The following is a 13,753-nucleotide window of genomic DNA, read 5'->3' as shown; positions in this document are numbered from 1 at the left end:
GTTGGCAATATTGGGCTGGAATTTTCGCTATAGAAGGCCGGGTTGCATGTACAAAATCGTCATATGTACTAGTATGCTGAAAGGGAACTACCTACCCCTTTGTCAAAATTAAAACATTTACTACTCATTTCCGTACCTTGGTTGGCACCGTAAGATATGTTGGCTACATTGTCAATGCATTTCTTGATGTATTATGGCACATGTCTAAATCCCAAGTACAACAACGCAGCCGCCACCTATCATGGGTATCAATTGGCATCCCATTTTCCAAGCATATTCAAGTCCAAACATCTCTTCCGGAACGCCACGCAATGCAACAAAATTCGACCACAAATATACAACCACTAGTGATGATCCCCATTTGCAGCACGTCTATGAGGGCAATGCTGCATCTCCATCTCCTTGACAAAGTCATCAGCCTCTTCAGTGAGCAAACGGTCATCATCCTCGCCATAATCGCTAGTCTCCTCCCACAACTTGTTCATCTCCGCGTCGTCAGTCTTGGGAATAGCCCAAATACTCTCTCGTTGCCGCTTGTGCCGTTCCCTATCCTCTTCTATGCGCTGTTCGACTTGACGCTTATCCAAGCGGTGTGCTGCCGATTTCTGCGCCGACTTGGACGCGGTCTGGACATCGGGCTTGTCCGTCATCTCAACATCAGCAGTTGGCGAAGCAGGACTTAAATCCGCGTCGTTTGTCTCTCGCTCTTTCAGAACATCCTCAATCTGGCTGACCGCTTGAGGCTCTAGGTGCCCCTTACTCTGCAAACCTTGCAAAACCTAGCCACGAGATCAGCGACAAATCCATCTCGACGACAGGTTATCAACTCACCTTTCGAACCACCTTGACATTTGTGGCGCCAGATCCGTCATCAGGCGCAACAGCGTCGACCACTCGAATAATATCTCGCTGCATCATGCGAACATACTCAGCGTGCCCTGCCGTCGCCAAGTCCAGAAAATGCTCGATGAAGTACATGATGTTTGCACGAGTATTCATGTTATTCTGCGCCATGTTAGCCACTGATTCGAAACTTAGCAGAGAAGTGACCTTACTCGCTCAACTTGCTCCAGAATGCACGAGTGCAAGTCCTCATCCATATCCTTGTATTTCAGAGCATACTGAGCAGCCTTTTGTGCAGAATTTACTGAAGCATTCAGGTGCTGCAGCTGCAAGCTGAACCGCATGCGAACCTCAAAAGGGTCCGCCATTTTTGTGTCGTAACACAGCCTTGGACCGAACAGTTGCCAAAGCCAACCGGTGGTGAGATGTTGACGACTTTGATAAAGACTGTAATTGAGATGTGTGGATTGAAAGCCTGGCTGGCGCTTCTCAACGGCAAGTGGATCTCGGTGAGTCGATGGATTGCTCTCGGTGAAGTCACACCTGTCAGATTCGGCCGCGGTAAAGCTCCGGAACAAAGCCCAACAGCCGGCACCGGACAGCAGGGCAGGCCATGTCGCTCAATTTGTTAGAGAAATGGAAAATCTCGCGGTTTTCTCCGCCACAGCCCCAGTGTGGCATTGGTTGGATAGCATCGGGACATTCTTCTTCACTCTCACATGCCCAATTTCAATTCCAGTTTCATACACAACAATTTGCCAATTGCACTCAGGGGCAATTATACTTCGAGGTATCCGGCTTCATAAAAACCCATTTTTCTTCCCAATCCTCTTTTCCACTGCTGTTTGAAACCAAAACAGCAGCCCCCCTGCAACTTGAACTTACCAGACCCGTCTCGACCCTGACGTCACACCAACTAGACACGATGAGTCCTCAGCAAGGCGACTTCACCATGACGGTGCTTGGATGCGGTCGGTAACTTGCACGTCCCCAAAATCAAACAATTTAATTCTTACAAAGAAATATAGGCACCATGGGAATTGCAATTCTCAATGGCATCCTGACTTCCCTGGCGGAAATCAACGGTCCACGACCCCTCCAAGCCCCATCATCAGGCACTTCCACCCCTGGAGAAGAGCGACCACAGTCTCTCCCATCCCGATTTATCGCTTGCGTCCGCAGCGCCGAGAGTGCTAAGAGAGTCAAGGCTGCTTTGTGGGAGCATTCATCAATTGTAAAGGTTGTTCAGAATGAGAACCTTGCCGCTGTCCAGCAGGCGCAGGTCGTTCTTCTTGGCTGTAAGCCATACATGGTGAACAACGTGTTGGGCGAGCCCGGCATGGCTGATGCCTTGAAGGGCAAGCTTCTCATCAGCGTTTGCGCTGGCATCACTGCTGAGCATATGGAAATTGCACTCCACGGACAGGTGCCGACTGCCAGCCCAGACGAGGATGGTCGCTGTAGAGTTGTTCGCGCCATGTGCAACACTGCCGCTCTGATTCGGGAGTCCATGACGGTGATTGGCATCTCTGAGCCACCTCTGCCAGCTCCCCAGAAGACTCTTGTTCATTGGATTTTCAAGCGCATTGGTGACGTTGTCTTCCTCCCGTCCAACAACATGGACGCCTGCACTGCCCTGTGTGGTTCCTCTCCAGCAATGTTTGCGTTGATGCTCGAGGCTGCTATTGATGGCGCTGTGGCCATGGGTTTGCCCCGAGCTGAGGCTCAAAGAATGGCTACTCAGTCCATGCGAGGAACCACTGGTCTGGTTCAGAGCGGTGAGCACCCGGCGCTCCTCAGAGAGAAGGTGTGCACTCCTGGTGGGTGCACCATTGGTGGTCTCTTGGTGTTGGAGGAGGGCCGAGCTCGAGGAACCATTTCTCGAGCTATTCGTGAAGCTACAGTGGTGGCTAGCCAGCTTGGCAAGGGTGTCCAGGGCGTTAACGGTACCAGATTCAACACTACAGGTTAAAAGGGCCGACGGGATCCCAGCTGCAAAGTACAAAAAAGTTTCGTGTTATTCCTGGTTGATAGTATAGATCAAATTCATGCTCAATATACCATTACCTCCGAGAAAATGTATGGAAGGCCCCTTCCATTGTGATTTATTGTACAATGATAACCTCAAACCCTTCTCAATCTCCCTTGGATAACCTAACGCCAATCAAAGCTCTTTCATGTACACAGACCCTCTTGAACTAAGTCGCTGCCCGTTTTCTAAGCATCTTCTACTCTCGCCTTTTTGCTTGCACTCTCATCCCCAGTCTCATCGAGCTTGCGCTTCCCGTTGGACTGGGCCGGACTAGAAACGGAGGTGTGACCCGCGGCACGGTCATGGGCCGCCAGAATTCGAGCGTACTCTAACTCAACACCTGTCAAAGTCTCTTGCAGTCTGTCGATACGTTCAGGTTGCTCAATCTGAGAGAGGGCATCCCGGTTGTGTCTGTACAGTCGTTGCTTCACAATAAGTTGCCACAAACGTTCCAGATGCTTGTCTGCCTGAGTGGGAGCTGGAGGATCATCGTCCAACGCCATAGATGGTCGCACTGATGCTGGAAGCTGAGACATCAGATACATCTCTAGCACCCGATGAAACTGTCGCGGGGCAATCTTTGCCTTGATACGGATTTCTTCAACTTTGTCTCCTCCCACAACCAGATTCGGTACAAGACCTTTCTTGGGAATTGTAACTGACGAGTCTAGTTTGAGATTGCTGAACTCTGGGATTGTCTTGAGGAAAGAAAGGTCGCAAACGTCTCGCAAATCGTCGAAGGCCTCGTTGGGGTTCTCAACGGTGAATTCATACGTTTGATCATGCTTGTGGTAATGTTGGAAGATGGACTTGTACAACTTAGCCCCATGACCCTTGCCCTGGAAAGGGGGTAGGACAATAAATTGAGAAAGTCTGGTTCTGCATGGCAGGTTTAGCAAGTCGAAGTTGCCATCGGGCAATTCCCATGCATCTCCTGACTCCGGTGGCGGAGTCAAAGCTCGCCCAAAGTAGAAAAATCGATATACAGTGGAATATCCAACAAAAACGTAAGATTTCTTATCAGGCTCGTCATCTGATCTCTGTGTGCGGTAGAGGAAAAAGACTGTCCAACGGTGTGCATCAGATAGGTCGATGTCGGGTGAGTCGGACTCTGGGTTCTGGCCAATGTAGGAACCACCTTCGATGAACAAAGGCACCAAAATATGAATGCGCGAGTTTAGTTGTCTGATGGCCGGATCCTCCAAGCTGCCTCTCCAAATTTCATATTGGCCATCGGGGCCATCGATGGTCTCTTGAAGGGTTCCAGGAGGTGTCCAATTGTCGCCAAGTTGCTGAGCACTGCTCTCGAAGTCGGCACTCTTGACAAAGGCAACTATAAGAAGTTAGTATTACTGGTCGCTTCGTCTCTGCTTTGTGGCATGTGCGTTACCTTTCGGCAAATGATTTCCTTCTTGGAGCACAGCGTTGATGTCTGTAGGTTCTTCTACGCCAGCAGGAGGACTCAGTTTTTTGCTGTAGGTAGTTTCCAAGTGTGGTCGCATATCATTCGCCCGGAATCGTAAACTGATTTTAAGATCCTTGTAGCCAAAAATCCTCTCTTCTTCGCCGAAAATGGGGTACGTGAACTTGGGGTGGAACGTTCCAACAAGTCGAAGCCCAGACTTGGAGGGAGACACCAGGCTCACATTGAGTGCATCGTTCGAGTTGGCGAACCCTAGAGACCGTCAGTTTCCAAAGACGGCGAAATCGCAGCAACAGTGAGAGACCTACACTCAGCGAGATCAGGTAAGGCGGCCATGATTGACATATGCGACAAAGGCTGTTGTCAATGGCTGTGCGTGGGTTTGTTTGAGCTGAAAGTGGTGAGAGATTGAGTTTGCCAGCGGCAGCGGGAGACGCGATGAGACGGGCTTCAACGCGATTGACCGCGAATCAATTAAACAGCACACAGCTCAGGTGTGGAGCACATTTGCTGCATAACTCCTTGCACAAGATATGCAAGCTCACCAATGCCTGTGGCCCCACATTTGAGATGCAAGAGGTGCTGCCAGAGTTAAAGGTTATGGTATGAACATGTCATTGAATGATTGGATTACCAACCTATCAAACAAGTATTAATCAAGTGATAGTAGAGTGTTACATAGCAGCTCCACGCTGTATAGAGAATTTCGAATGTAAACGTCGTTCCGAGACGGTGATGCATTCTGGCTATACTCCAGTGGATGTCACAAATATTTGACCGCCTACTGCGCAAAACGTCGCCTGCATGTATCACAAAGTGTACCAGATCGTATTGAGATATGTCTGCATTTACGGGAGTCCTTGGATGTGGGCAAATGCTTTCAGCCACAGACTGTATGTAGATGCTTCTTTGTCACACGGTTGGCTAACAGCTAGAAGTATAAGGAGTGGATAATGATAGAAACAAATCAACGGCAACCATGAAAGGCCTTTCGAGTACAAAAACTCCCAGCTAATTCGTGGCATATAATTATGAGACATGATGATGGAAAGCTTGTGCGAAGTGCCTCTGGCAGCTCAAGGGAAAAGCAATTGGCTCCACATTTCAATGGTTCAACAGCCCAAGCTGGTGCATGCCTTTGTGCTGGCATTGCGTCATGGGACCTGCAGAGCAGCACAGGGGGCGACGCAAGCTGCTGGAGGCAACAGCCAGTCAGGCCAGTACAGGCTAATTGTTAGTGCTGGCGTGTGACACCGGACTTGAACATCCGCGTGGTTGGCTTGATGTACGGCAATCCCGGCCTCAACTCCATTTCAACCATCTACACCAATCCTTCCTATTCCTTTCTGTCCTTTTGCAACGCCTGCATGGACTTGCTTATGGGCCGCTCACCATGGCTCACATCACCAGCAGTGTCGCGCCCGTCGGTTCTATCATCTTTTCCATTATTGCGCTGCTCGTGATATCCGTCATCGTCCTTTTCATCTTGCGATACTACCTTCCGTTGCGAACCACTCCAGCCTTCTATCTTGTCCCCATCTTCTTTGCCTTATGGCTGCCGTCAATAGTCATCCTCCTCGTTCCCATAGACTTAGCTTCCAGCGCTGCTACCGACGATGAAACTACCAGGGGCATATGGCTTCCTGAACGAGTTGTTTTGGTGTCGTGGCGAATAACCTACTGGCTCACCTTTGTTCTGACTTGGTATGTCGTCCTCTTCTCACTGTCGCTGAATGTGACCAAAGAAAACTTACAGACTGCAGGGCCATTTTACCCATCTTGGGCGAATACTCGGATGCCGGACACCATGAGCCGAACGATAAACTGAAATACTCCCTACAACAAAATGCGCAGTTCTATGCCATTGTCCTGGGTGCAAGCGCCATTGGTCTGGTCTATGTCTTCATTGCCTACCAGCCCTCGCTTTTGTCCCTGAAGGGCCTTGTAATGACCCTGGCGTATTGCTGGGGTCTTGTTCTCGCCATCTATCTCATGGGCCACGGACTTGTTGCGATTCCTCGACGTTTGATTCGAAATGCAAGTATCAGCGGCAGACTACGAAGATTACAAGCGCGAGCCCCAAAGGTCCACGAGCACATGGACGACACACTGGTCAATCTCGAAGAAGTTGAAGCGCAGGTTTCTGAGCTCGCTCGTCGGAAAACTGGCAGCGCCATGAATTTCCAAGAATGGATCGAGGAGCTACAAGACATGGCCAACATCCAGCCTTCTCAGGCGCCGAATGTCACCGGTATCTTTGCTGCCAACAATAATACTGTGCCACCAGTAATTACGGAAAAGTATTTGGCCGACCTGACCCGAAGATTTGTACGGGCCCGACACACCAGATCTCGATACGTTGACGAATGGAGCCGTTTGGTGCACGAATCAGCCGAGTTGCAAGCGATTTTGAATTCGGCAGCTTCCAAAAAATTGGATTTCGGTGAGGTCTCACCACATGCAGGAATTTGGGACAAGACAAGACTTTTAACACCATACACTCGATACATCTTCTACTACCATATCGTCCCGTACGCCCATGTCGCCTTCGGCTTGTTCCTGGCTCTCGCCTCAGCCTGCGTGGTCTGGTCTGAATTAGTGCGATATACTTTTCCTCGCCTATCTATCGTCCGCCTCAGCGTCGTCCATCACTGGGTGGGGGATAAGCCTGAGGTTGGGTTTGCTGGACAAGTTGTATCAGCGTTCTGGATTTGCTACATGTGCGCGGCGGCGCTCCTTTCAATGACTGAGGTCAAGGTTTGGCGTGGCAGAGCACTAGTGAAACGGAACACGGCTTACGAGTCGGCGTTTTGGTACTCGATGCAAGTTGCGAAGCTTACCATTCCGTTGTCATACAATTTTGTGACATTTTTATCAAAAGAGGTGTATGAGAAGACCATCTTCTACAAGTTTCTTGGGGAGCTTCTTGAGAAAACCGCACCCGGTCGATGGTTCGATGACCTGTTCCCGATTCTTGTTCTTTTCCCTGTTGTAGCAACGCTCTTTGGGCTGTACGGGAAAGTCAAGCGTGTGTTTGTTGGAATCGATGTCATCGAAGAGGAGGATGAAAACGGCGGGCCGACATATGGCACTGGGTCTTGGCGGGAAGGCCGAGACCTTATCGAGCGAGAGTTGGGCGGCGCAGCGACTTACAGAAGACGAGGGGACACAGCTTCAAGGGTGGCCTTGGGTGGACCTGGAAGTAGGGCCGCTCCCATTCTCTCCATCCCAGCAGCCAGAGATCACGGCGCGTCTCCTATTCGATCACCTGTACCGTCAACCAATGTTCGTCGCACAGAACGAGTTTCGCGTCCCCCCGCCTCCGATGATCCAGAGGACGACAACATGTTCTTAATCCTAGGCAATCGTATGAAAAACACTTTCGAAAGCATCGAGGCACCTAAATGGTTCCAGGATATCAAGAAGCCCAAGTGGATGGGTGGCGACGGCGACAACGGCGACAGTTCTCAGAATAATACTGATATAAGAAGATGGTTTGGTGGCGACGGACAGATTCGGCTGTAGGTGGTTGGATGTAGCCAGGGGACAAGGGGAGTTTTGCATGATTATGAGGCAGCGTACTTTTGGATTTGCGCAGTGACGAAGTTCGCTCGCTAGATTTGCATGGTCAGGCGTTTTTTGTTTGGCTGGCCTAGAACATGTTTATTTACTTGATACGATAATACTACCCATATCTTATACAACACTTTTCCTGTAGCCAACCATGGCAAATTTCATATTCCGTATCCAATCTAGTAAAGACAGTCCTGTATGTGTCGTAAGTCGTGAATCATACGGCATGGCCTATATACAAGAATTTAATCATCCGCTCCAGTTCCTACATCCTGACACTCTCTCACCATTAAACTGCATCCAAGCCCACCATTTGCGGCGTCCACCAAAATCAAGGTCGAGGCGGCGAACTAAGTGAATTCCAAGTATGAGCCTTACTCATCGTCCTCTTTCTCAGATGGAACATGATATCCTTCTCCATCTTGTCGATATTCTGCTCCAGATCCTCATCATCTTTCGCATACTGCGCCTCGCGCCGGCGATCGAACCACACCCATATACCTACAATGGCAGCCGTGATGGGCACAGTGACGGCAAAATAGATCCATAAATCGACGGAGACGGGTTTCGCAGCTAGAAGAGTTAGCGGAGGTGTATTACGTTGGGCCGATGAAGCGTACTCTCTTGGAAGTTGAAAAATGTCATGCTGAACACGGACGCGAGATACGTCCCTGGCAGGAAGAGCGTGCCCATGAGGGAAATGGTCTTCATGGCCGTGCTGTCGCGTTTACTGGCGTGGGCGATGCGGCGCTGTTCTCCGGCGATTTCGAGGTTGAGTCTCGCTTCGCGCTGGGACATGATGTTGTATAACTATGTTTGTCAGCAACCTTGGGTGAAGATAGGGTGTTTGTGAGAACGTACAGCTTCCCGCTGCACCTTCAACCTCTCCAGGGTGGTGTGGATGTAATTCTCCAGACCCTTCAGCTTAGCTTTATAAAACTCCAGTCGTGCGGACATGCTTCTATGCAACTTGTCCACCTCCTTGAAATGCTGTTTCTCCGCATCCGCTACCACCTCATGAACACCATTCATAGAAAGCTTCCTGGTTTGAAAAACCGCCGACTGCTCACGATATCGCTCCATGGCCTTCTCCATCTCCTCCGCCAGTGCTAGATACGCCTGCGGTCTTTTCCACATAACGTGGCCATGGCACTCGACCAGATCGCGATTCAAGCCATCTACTTCCAGCAGTCCATCCTGGAAATACTGCTCGTGCTCTTCGACTTCATTCCTCAATGACACTGCGTTCTCCAGACGACGCAGCCAGTCTCGCGCGTCCCTCTGCTTCTGATCATTCGCGGGCGACAAGTCGTACGAGAGGATGATGACGGGTAAGAGCATAGGATGGCCGATTTGTCCGGAACAAGCACGGAGGTGCTGTAGTGCGGAGACGATGTCTGACGAGGGCGTGCCTTTGAGATATCCTGTTGTGATGTTTGTTTTGAAAGAGTGCGAGAGCATCATTTCCCAGCCGCGGGTTTTGCCTTTTTTGCGTACGTCTGATTTACGGTGGATGATTTCTGAGCTTTGTTAGTCTGGCTGGGTTTGTTGTACCCGGTGCAAAGGACGTACGTAGGTGAGGATCATCATCGTCTTGGTCAAAGGAGGACCAGAAAAATGGCCCTACTACAGATGTCGTTTCGATCCCTCTAAACGGCAGCTTCATTTCCCGAACCATAGCTGCATACGAGTCCTTTGGTAGAGAAATAACCTTGGGCATAAACGTATCCTTGTCCTTGGCATTCTTTTGCACTCTACTGCTGTTAGTCCAGGAACACTCAACGACTCGATGCGATCCCGTCGCAACTAGCAGGAGAAGAGCAACTCACATCAACCGAATCCCACTCAGCAACTTCGTCCCCTCGCGCAAGTTGTCTGGCGGAGCAAACGCACCCTACTCCCGTCAGTCTTTCATCACCACAAATCCAATCCATCATCAACAAACTAACCCGTCGACGCAAGAAATTGCCAAACTCATCATCCGTAAGCGCATGCTCCTCACAGGAGTTGTAAAAGGGATCCTACAAGATGTCAGTTTTCCCCTAATTCATTGTCTACCTCATCCAAAGCCTCAATTCGCCCAATGGCCGAAAATTCTCCCGACTCACCGAATAATTGAATATTTCCACATAACTCGTCGCCTCCTCAACAGCCCTGCACTCATCCACATAAAACCGAAACATGTAGTCGTCCATCTTCAATGCTCGGCTGTGGCAGGCGAAGAACTACGCCCCCGCCTTTAACCTTAAATTCCCGGTCGCCAAGCGGCTCTTGGCTCTGCGTACAGAGTAGAGGGGATTGAAACAAAAAAGTACAAGGTCTGACGCTTGGATGGTTTTGGGGAAATCAAACGCAAATCATTGACACAATCTGCGGAAAGGGAAAAAAAAACTGCGCTCACATCAAGGTCGAAAATAAATTGATTTGGCCAAAAATTTAAGATGAGGTTTGCGGAAATCTGCAATGGGTCGGCAAGATTGCCCCCGAGTCCCCTGTCACTAAGACGCACAGCACCACCCCAGCCTCGTGACTTTAATCAACCAGCTTGAGACTTGACTCGAGGAGCCCTACGTCGGAGCTACCCCTGCATCCTCCGTGATATAAGTCAAACAAGTCATCGCTTCACCAATGCTCTTCTTTGTTCTAGTTTGAGACATCCAGATTCGTCTGCTCCGACTTGTGGGCAAAAGGCTTAATTCACAATCCAGAGCCAGGTTGCATGTCACATGTGCTGCCAATCTTTAAACATATCATGTTGAAGTAATTCATACACATGCCTCGAGTCATTGCTACCAACCAAAGACTAACAAAAGGTGGCCTGTTCAGCTGTTCAGTTTTTGTGTTTTGAATCCCGTATAAAAATATATTCGTTTGTCCAAGGTTCCAGTCCAACTCCCCACACTGATAATCAGTTGCTCCCTAACAGTCTTCGTTCGAGACAAGTCTCCAATATCATATATATCGTCCCAATGCCGCGCGTCGGTTTGTACACATCCAGAATAAGTAAACTTCTGTCGCACCATGGCGCATGGTCATTCCGATTTAGAAATCAGTAAACATGCTTCCGTATCTAAAAGAGTAATTAGCTTCAAATATCCTCACAAGCAAACTTGGTAAGGGTGCGTACTCATCTGTTCCCCCTGCGCCACCATACTTCTCAGGATCTTCTGGGTATCTATCGAACTGACTGGCGTCGCCGGTACCGGCCTTAACTGGTGGTGTATATGGAGCATCGATGTCTTTGCGAGCCAATCTATCCCACGTCACCTCGGCAAACCACGGGTGGCTCTTTACGTCTTGTGAGCCGCCGTACAAATTTCCCAATCTCTTGGTGAGGTCTGCCGTGATTAATCTTTCCAGCAGATTTTGTGCGTCCGCGTTGATGTACGCCGGGTACTTGACTTTGCCCTTGAGAATATTTTCGTATATGCGCATTGGTGAGCCGCTGTCCCAAAACGGTGTGTAGCCACACAGCATTTCGTAGATTAGAATGCCCAATGACCACCTAACCCAATCAATGATTTACGTTAGCTACCACCCACTATATGACATCATCTTGTGGCAGCTATGGCTTCGAACTTACCAATCCACACTCTTGTTGTAGCCCTTGTTAGAGACTACCTCTGGCGCGAGATAATCAGGTGTGCCGCACAAAGTCCAAGTTTTGTCCGGAACTCGTTTAGCAAATCCAAAATCAGTGATTTTGAGGTGCCCGTGCCGATCCAGCAGCAAGTTTTCGGGCTTTAAATCTCGGTATATAATGTTTTTCGAGTGTAGGTATTCAAGGGCCAGTGTTGCTTCGGCAGCATAGAATTTGGCAACAGGGTTAGGGAAACGCTATTGATCCGTCAGTATGAGGCTACCTCCATCAGCAAGCTTTCGTACTTACGCCAGACTTCCTCAGCAGCGAGAATAGCTCTCCACCTTCAACAAAATCCATGACCATGTACAAATTCTTCCAATCTTGAAACGTACCCCAAAGGGTAATAAGAAATGGATGTTTGACATCACTCAGCATTCGTCGTTCGTCATTGGTGTGCTCAACTTGCTTCATCTTGACGACTTGTGCCTTCTTGAGCACTTTGATAGCGTAGAATCGTTGGTTGTGCTTCGATTGGACCAGATGGACTCGTCCGAAGCTACCAGTTCCGAGCGTCCTCAGTATGTCAAAGTCGCCCAACGAATACTTGCCCTTTGTGACGCGAGTAACGCTTCCTTGGTGCTGGTGGTGGATGCGCTGCTCATGTTGCTGTTGTTGCTGTACCGGCTGTTGCTGATATTGCGGCGGCTGCTGTTGCTGCTGCTGTTGATCTTGCAACTGCCCAGGCTGTTGCTGAGACTGCATTGCAGGTTGTGGGTAAGCTTGTTGCTGTTGTTGTTGCATACGGGCAGGGTCGGTTCCGGGGCTAGCACTTGGAGGATGGCTGATCTGAGCACCTAGGGCAGCTGGATTGAAGGCTGAGGAGTAATTGTTTGTTGTAGAGGCACCATTCTGAGGCTGGTGAATAAGATTGGTGATGCTAGGAAGGTTCTGAGAGTCGACTTGGCTCGTTTGCAGCGGCATTGGCGAGACGAAGGTGCCGCCATGAGCGTTTACAGGATTCATCTGTTGCTGCTGAGAGGCAGGCGCAGCGGCAGATGCTGAGCCTTGACCTTGACCTGAAGCTGTAGCTGACCCAGAGGCAGTCTTTCCTTGTGAGCCAGAGGTTCGCTGCTGCTGTGTCGAGGAATCGAATGTCTTGGAAGGAGATGTCGCAGCAACAGGACTGGTGGGGTTGGATGTAGAGGGGTCGGGGTTGCTATCCCGCGTCTTCTTTTTCTTGAGGAAACCTAGAGAAGGCATAGGGCAGGTGGTGCTTCGCACGTGGCGAGGCAGATCGGAGGAGATAGAGTCGAATTGGCCAAGGAGACAGGCGACAGGCAGGCAGGGTGGAAGTCGGCTACGCAAGAGTTGCAAGGGGATCGCGCCGCAAGGTGGGTGTTTGGGTCCGTCGCAGGAGCAAGTGACCAGGTCTCCAAACTGGTGGACGTAAGAGTTGTCGATGGTTGGATGGAAGATGCGGAGCAAAAGAGAGTGGGGGGCAAGAGCTACGGGAAGTGCCAGACCAGAACCGTGTACTTCTTGCTTGTTGGACAGTATTGTGCCAAAGTGCGGAGGGGACAGTACGTAAACTTTGGAAATGGCCAAGCCTTGTCCAGTCCAGTCCAATCGAGTCCAGCCAAGCTCAGCTCAGCTTCTCGTCAATTGCGCAAGCGAGCGGGCAGCGAGTGAGTGGGTTGGTCTTGGGTCTGATTGATGTCTTGGAGGGTGGGAATCGAGCTGGATCGGATGCGGATGCGGCAACGGAAGTGATGGAAAACCGGAGCTAGAAGTGGGAGCTGGCTTCAAATGTTGCAATCCAATTGAGGAGAACGGCCTGGTCCAGCCAACCAGCTCAGCTCGGCATGCACTTGCCCCTCCTTTCAACGATGGCGCCCTGGTGAGTTCAGAGTAGCTCCGGAAGCCTTTCAACCTGACACGACCAGACCAGATCTTTGAATCGTGACGTCTCCGGTCAATTTGCAGTCTCTTCAACAGTGTCCAATTGACACGGGCCTGCAATTAAAAAAATGCACGAGCAGCAACAACGAACGGGTCCTCGAGCTGCCGCAAGCCAAACAAAGCCCGATTGACCAACTGCGGCAAACGGCACAGCTTCACAGTCCGTCGACGTTTGTGCCGTCCTTATAAATAAAGTACCAGCTTCGAGATGCTCACTGGCTGCCAAAGGGCACGCACTGGTTGCTTCTTACTAGACAAAGGTGATGTAAGTAAATGCTCGAACAGGCAAAAGCTATCAAGGGTACAATGCAAGGCAAGGAGCATTCCGCAGGCAAAAGGT

The 13,753-nt window shown here is 50.1% G+C and overlaps 6 protein-coding genes across 6 annotated transcripts; 2 read left to right on the top strand and 4 right to left on the bottom strand.

Moving 5' to 3' along the window:
* Positions 1–344: 344 nt before the first annotated feature.
* VFPPC_02723 (CTD kinase subunit gamma) lies at positions 345–1,211 on the bottom strand (the record flags this gene model as incomplete). Its single annotated transcript, XM_018282328.1, has 3 exons — positions 345–779; positions 832–1,005; positions 1,056–1,211. The coding sequence occupies 3 exons, from the start codon at positions 1,209–1,211 to the stop codon at positions 345–347; spliced, it is 765 nt and encodes a 254-aa protein (XP_018146757.1).
* Positions 1,212–1,768: 557 nt separating this feature from the next.
* VFPPC_02722 (pyrroline-5-carboxylate reductase) lies at positions 1,769–2,815 on the top strand (the record flags this gene model as incomplete). The annotated part of the gene is made up of 2 exons (XM_018282327.1): positions 1,769–1,814; positions 1,872–2,815. 2 exons carry the CDS (start codon positions 1,769–1,771, stop codon positions 2,813–2,815), a joined length of 990 nt encoding a protein of 329 aa, XP_018146756.1.
* A 245-nt stretch (positions 2,816–3,060) lies between these two features.
* Positions 3,061–4,634, bottom strand: VFPPC_02721 (histone acetyltransferase type B catalytic subunit; the record flags this gene model as incomplete). The annotated part of the gene is made up of 3 exons (XM_018282326.1): positions 3,061–4,208; positions 4,266–4,550; positions 4,607–4,634. The coding sequence occupies 3 exons, from the start codon at positions 4,632–4,634 to the stop codon at positions 3,061–3,063; spliced, it is 1,461 nt and encodes a 486-aa protein (XP_018146755.1).
* A 1,057-nt stretch (positions 4,635–5,691) lies between these two features.
* Positions 5,692–7,823, top strand: VFPPC_02720 (LMBR1 domain-containing protein; the record flags this gene model as incomplete). The annotated part of the gene is made up of 2 exons (XM_018282325.1): positions 5,692–6,002; positions 6,062–7,823. The coding sequence occupies 2 exons, from the start codon at positions 5,692–5,694 to the stop codon at positions 7,821–7,823; spliced, it is 2,073 nt and encodes a 690-aa protein (XP_018146754.1).
* A 379-nt stretch (positions 7,824–8,202) lies between these two features.
* Positions 8,203–10,066, bottom strand: VFPPC_02719 (Magnesium transport protein CorA, transmembrane region; the record flags this gene model as incomplete). Its single annotated transcript, XM_018282324.1, has 7 exons — positions 8,203–8,444; positions 8,492–8,681; positions 8,733–9,391; positions 9,444–9,625; positions 9,701–9,765; positions 9,821–9,892; positions 9,980–10,066. The coding sequence occupies 7 exons, from the start codon at positions 10,064–10,066 to the stop codon at positions 8,203–8,205; spliced, it is 1,497 nt and encodes a 498-aa protein (XP_018146753.1).
* An 847-nt stretch (positions 10,067–10,913) lies between these two features.
* Positions 10,914–12,714, bottom strand: VFPPC_02718 (cAMP-dependent protein kinase type 2; the record flags this gene model as incomplete). Its single annotated transcript, XM_018282323.1, has 4 exons — positions 10,914–10,941; positions 10,999–11,376; positions 11,455–11,708; positions 11,761–12,714. The coding sequence occupies 4 exons, from the start codon at positions 12,712–12,714 to the stop codon at positions 10,914–10,916; spliced, it is 1,614 nt and encodes a 537-aa protein (XP_018146752.1).
* Between the last annotated feature and the right edge of the window lie 1,039 nt (positions 12,715–13,753).

The sequence above is a fragment of the Pochonia chlamydosporia genome, chromosome 2, assembly GCF_001653235.2.
Source record: "Pochonia chlamydosporia 170 chromosome 2, whole genome shotgun sequence".
Lineage (NCBI taxonomy): Eukaryota > Fungi > Ascomycota > Sordariomycetes > Hypocreales > Clavicipitaceae > Pochonia > Pochonia chlamydosporia.
This window is presented reverse-complemented; position numbering and strand designations above follow the sequence as displayed.